At 36.8% G+C, this 5,792-nt stretch overlaps 1 protein-coding gene across 6 annotated transcripts in view; it reads right to left on the bottom strand.

The window, feature by feature from the left end:
• The window catches only part of LOC107698151 (kinesin light chain 1), a 52,190-nt gene that overhangs the window by 17,750 nt on the left and 28,648 nt on the right, over window positions 1–5,792 (bottom strand). For all 6 annotated transcript variants that reach the window (XM_016499101.1, XM_016499102.1, XM_016499099.1 and 3 more), the window contains exons 9-13: window positions 2,836–3,009; window positions 2,081–2,180; window positions 440–492; window positions 239–306; window positions 12–120 (exon numbers count right to left, since the gene is read on the bottom strand). In XM_016499101.1, coding sequence (XP_016354587.1) covers window positions 12–120; window positions 239–306; window positions 440–492; window positions 2,081–2,180; window positions 2,836–3,009 — 504 coding nt within the window. The remainder of the gene's footprint in view (window positions 1–11; window positions 121–238; window positions 307–439; window positions 493–2,080; window positions 2,181–2,835; window positions 3,010–5,792) is intronic.

Genomic DNA, 5,792 nt, shown 5'->3' with positions numbered 1-5,792 from the left:
CACACACACACCTGCTTTCTGGAGCGCAGAGCCGCCTCCTCCAGAGTCTCTGCAGCCTCAAACTTGCCCTGTCTCCTGTAGAGAGCTCCGAGGTTCTTCAGTGTGGTTGTGACAGTCGGGCTGCAGGCAGTAAAGGTCAGACAGGAAAACACTTCATTGTGATGCTGCAGCGGTAACACTGCACAAACAAATGTGTATATTTGTATCAATGTATGCAGCAGTTGAGGCAATATCTGACCTGTCGACTTTACAGGCCTTGTACCAGCCACCATATTCTCCAAATGGAGAACCATCCTTCTGCTTGCCCTGAAACAAAGAAAGCACAAAACTCTCAATATCACAATTATTTGACATTTATCTGGCACAATTGTCTGACATTAACAGATTACCAGCAAATTACTAAATTACTCTTCTCCCGTGACGCTTGACCTCTCCTCACCTTGCTTTGTTCTTCTCTCTCCTCTGCATGCATCCAGATGGGTTTATTTTCGTCTGCAGGGCGAAACCAAGGACATTAAAACAGCATCAGTTCAAGCCCAAACACAGACACACACACCAAACCATTAGGTTCAATATAATGAGTGATGGTGTTCTTGTGCCTGAGGTGATCAGTGAGTTCACTGACAGAAACAGTGGGAGCTTTCAGCTTACAACTGAGCTCTCTGTTAGAGCTTCACAACTGATCAACATCTTCACCTGTCAATGTGTGTGTGTGAGCGAGCGAGCAAGAGAAAGAAAGGGGATACTAGTGCAAAAGTCAAAAAAAGTTTGTGCATAATTGACTTGAAGTGTGCAAGCATTAGGGCTGGGTGATAGAAATATTATCTTGATATTTTTAGCATTTTGACTAAAATGAATACATCTAAATATTTATGTACTTTCACTGAAATGGCTTAAAAGTGTGAGAAATATTTTCCTAAACAAACATGTAGCTAATTAGATTAAAATAAACAAACAAATAAATATTTTTCTAATGTTCACACACTGTTATTTACTTAATTAATTAGGCACTAATATAACAATGTACAGTAATACACAGCGATATTTACATATAGTTCTTACTAAAACATTTTAATATAAGAAAAATGCCACATAGTGACAACACAAGTGTTGACACAAACAAATTATTGAATCAGTGTTTTAAATTGATTCACTAAAACTATGGACTAATGACTCCAGGAAATGAATCACACTTGTCAACAGATACCGACAGAGGCAATATTAAAACATTATATTAATTAATCTATATTAAACTATTTCTAGCTGAGCTCTCAAATCATCTCATGATTACAAAATTAATCTAATGAAGCAATCTTTAGGAAACATAATGGCCAATTATTGCCATTTTCACAATGCTGATTAACTTTATACTACCAGCAACATCATTTCACATATATAATGAATAAAAACATCCCCCAGCTCTAAAGAGCAAGTTAAACTTCACTTTGAATTGTGTTTAAATTTCAGTGTGCTTAGCTGCTGCTGACGGCATAAACCCTGCTTAGAAAGTCTGTGAGCTTTAGTTTTGAGTAGAATATCGGGAATCCGCTCTAGGTGGCGCTTTTAAGGGCAGCCGCATGAAAGCTGAGCTGTTTGGCAGTCGGGTCTTTTTAGCTTTTTAAACAATTTTAACTTAATATAGTTTAGAAATGCACGGATAGATCATTTATTTGTATGATTATATTGCTATATTGGGAGTTAGGACATGTGGATGGATTTATTCCTGGGAGATTTTGATATGTATGTATGTATGTATGTATGTGTATATATATATATATATATATATATATATATATATATGTGTATATATATATTTTAGCAAATTTTGTATTTTTATTTATTATGCTTGTATATCAGTTATCTTTTATTTGTTTTATACTAAGTAATGATTGTCTTGGCGTATGTGTATGTTTGACACATTTCAGGGTTTTGTGCCGCAATATCTTGTCATGTCAAACTTTAAATAAAATAAAACTAAACTAAACTAAACTAAATATTATAGAGCAAATTTACATACCCTATAGAGAACAACACAAAAAGATATTCTGAAAATGCTTGGGTCAGGAAAAAACACACGTACCATCTACAGAGCCAAACTCTCTCTCATGGGCTCTGGTGAGGATCTCTTTATACAGAGTCTCTGCCTGCTTAAACTTCCCCTGCTTCAGATAGCATGAAGCCTGAGAAAAAGAACAAATGGGTCATTAATAACGATGGACTAACTTGAATATTTTTAGTAGATAACAACAATCAATTTTCCAGATTTCACTTGAGTAAGTATATTTATTGATTTTATTATGTGCAGAAAAATGTTGATAGACACTATCAATACACTATAATAAATGCAGCTAATTAATTAGAAATAAACCAGTGCTTGTGCTTGATTGCAACTGGTGTTAATTTGATCAATAATCGTCCGATGACTATCGGTGGCTGATACATTAGCACATCTAATCACAACTGGCAGAAAGCCAAAACTTCAGTCTGCTGAAAGATGTCTGAGTCTGAGCAGGCGTATTTACTCTAAAAGCTTCTTCCATTACACTAAACGCTGAAAGATCCATATCTGATGTGTGAAATCTGCTGAGATGACAGAAATCCTGCAGCAAATAACACCGCAGACCCCACACCATATGGATAAGTTAAACAAAAGCTGACCAGTCAAAAGATAATTTAAAAATGAACCTGTTGTATTGTAATGGGATATTTGATTGCCAAGTAAGACAATCTGTAGAAGATTTTGTTTTCTCTAAACATACTCAGGAATGCATATCCACAAATGGATGTCTGTTTGTTTAAATGAATGTAGAGTGTGAAGTGTGAGTGTGTTTGTACCAGGTTGTTTTTGGTCTTGGCCACATTGGGGTCGTCAGGGCCCAGTTTGGTCTGGTAGATCTCCAGGGCCCTCTGGTAGTAGTACTCCACCTCTTCATACTTGCCTTGGTTCTGACACAGCAAGGCCAGATTATTCAGCTGCTTGGCAACATCAGGGTGGTCCTTACCCAGCACCTGACACACCAAAACAAACACACCCCATGTTATCCACCTGCTTTAGACATCATCAGTCTTACACTGATTGAAGCAGTTTACACCCACCCACAGACAGGGGGTTACAGGTTATTCAGCTGGTTAGATCTATTAGTTGAAATAGCCACTCTGAAGGGCCATTCACACAGAACGATTTTTTGCATTCCACTATCCTGCTTTTCCGTCGTTTTTCTATGCAAACATGCACTAGATGGATGTGTCTGACCACATCTTTTGCAATGTCTTGCACATGACACAACATTAGAAAAAGTGCCATGTCTTAAAAACGCTGTGCAAGATGCAGCAAAAAAAAAAAAAAGATTTTCAACCTTTTTTCCATCTGACGTGTTTGCATTTCACTGTACTACTTTGCATTGTTGTTCTATGTAAATATGCACTAGATTTGACTGCTGCATCTTTTGCTGCACCTTGTGCATGATGACACAGCGTTTTAAAAGCGAAATGCTCAAGGTAAAGCACTTGCATTTTTGCATTCCCCTGCGCTGCTTTTCTACAGTTTTATTTTTTAATTAGATAGATGGATGTGTTTGATCATTGCATTTGTGTCTCACGTCTTTCGCAATGTCTTGCACATGACATTGTTCTAAAATAGTGGTGCTTAAGTTAAAAGCAGTTCACATTTTAAAAAACATCTTTTTTATTCCACTACCCTGTGCCTCACTTTTTTTTTTTACGCAAAATGCATTCTGTATAAATGGCCCCTGACTCTAGAAAATACATGCAAATGAACTGAACACAGATAGAAGCAGCATTTATGATACTAGTGTTGTTAGATTTTAATGGTGATTTGAGATATATTTGAAATGAAATTACTCGAATTCATTCCTAAGCTGTATTTCTCTGTCTATAACAGACAGGCCATGAGGGTGCTTTTACTGATCATTTGCAGTGAGCATCTCTTTATGTGTCTCCCTCTCTGTGGGTGTCCAGGTGCATGTGGAGAGAAATTGACAGTTCACAGGCAGGGGCTCTGTGATCGTATGCTTACTAGGGTTGTGACTGAATATTTTGTTGAAAGACAAATACTTCCACCAACACAATCACTATTCTTTATCTAAATCATCATCATCATCAGTTTCAGCAAGAATACACAAGCACTGAACAGTATTACAGTGATTCTACCATAGTGCCTAAAAGACTTTTAAAACAATATGGCATCAACTGTACAGGTGCATCTCAGAAAATTAGAATATCATGAAAAAGTTCTTTTTTCTTTTGTAACTTATTTCAAAAAGTGAAACTTTCATATATTCTAGATTCATTACAAGTAAAACATTTCAAGTTTTTTTTTAAATTTTGATGATTAGAGCTTACAGCTCATAGCAGTCAAAAATCCAGTGTCTCAAAATATTAGAATATTTCCTAAGATCAATCATAAAAAGGATTTGCAAAACAGAAAAGTTCAAGTTCTTTAAAGTATGTTCATTTATGCACTCAATACTTGGTCGGGGCTCCTTTAGCACAAATGACAGCATCAGTGAGGTGTGGCATGGAAGTGATCAGCTTGTGGCACTGCCGAGGCACTAATGAGCCTTCAGCTCGTCTGTATTGTTGGATCGACTCCCAAGTTGAATCTCTCCCAAGTGTTTGAATCAGCTTTGCTTGAGAGTATTCTCAAGATTGCGGTCATCCCTGTCGCTTGTGCATCTTTTCCTACCCAATTTCTTCCTTCCAGTCAACTTTGCATTTAATATGCTTTGATACAGCACTCTGTGAACAGCCAGCCCTTGCAGTAATGACCCTCTGTGACTTACCCTCTTTGTGGAGGGTGTCAATGATTGTCTTCTGGACCATTGCCAAGTCAGCAGTCTTCCCCATTATTGTGGTTTCAAAGAACAAGAGATACTCGGAATTTATACTGTAGGGATGGTCACTTAATGAAACTCAAATGTAAATATTCTAATATTTTGAGATACTGGATTTTTGACTTTCATGAGCTGCAAGCTCTAATCATCAAAATTAAAACAAATAGGTTACAAAACAAAATGAAGTTTTTCCACTATATTCTTATTTTTTTAGATGCACCTGTATTGCAGAAGAAAAATTTTCAATATACTGCATAGCATCTCATAAAACAAATTGTTCTGACTCTTAACTCTATTTGAAAGAATTGTTCCAAGTAGCTGTAAAATGTAAAACTCATATGTGACTATACATTTCAATGCAGAGTTGCTTCTTTTTTAACACACAAGTCTTAAAATGTGAAGAATTTCTTAGGTGATGCAAACACATATTCCAAATAAATATACAGAGAAATAAAAAGAGAGAAAGTGCCCTCCATTTGTAAATAAAGCTGTTACCATATGATTATTTAATACACAATCTACCACATTTAAAGGTGGCATATCATGAAAATCGGACTTTTCCAGGTTTTAAGTGCTATAATCAGGTCCCTGGTGCATCTACCAACCAAGGAAACGTGAAAAAGATTAACCCAGTAACTTTATTTTGGTAAGCCTTCTTCTGAAAGCGTCTGAGAAAACGAGCGCGTCAGATTTCGCTCCCTTGGTGACGTGGCAAAGGGATCTCATTATAATGTTACCACCCCTTAATCTGTAAGTTTACACACACAGCGCCATCATTTGATTTTGCTAGCGACAACGGCGTACAGTTCTAATGCCATGGCGAAAGTTTGAGCAAAACATGCTAACTGTTCTGTCTTTGGCTGCACAGACGAGCACAGAACACTGTTTACAGTCCCAGCCTCAGAGGAGACAAGACAGCAGTGGATTTATTGATTTATT

The sequence above is a fragment of the Sinocyclocheilus anshuiensis genome, unplaced genomic scaffold (genome assembly GCF_001515605.1).
Source record: "Sinocyclocheilus anshuiensis isolate Anshui unplaced genomic scaffold, SAMN03320099.WGS_v1.1 scaffold1734, whole genome shotgun sequence".
In the NCBI taxonomy this organism is placed as follows: Eukaryota; Metazoa; Chordata; class Actinopteri; order Cypriniformes; family Cyprinidae; genus Sinocyclocheilus; species Sinocyclocheilus anshuiensis.
The sequence above is the reverse complement of the archived record's forward strand: the minus strand, read 5'-3'. Positions and strand labels throughout refer to the sequence as shown.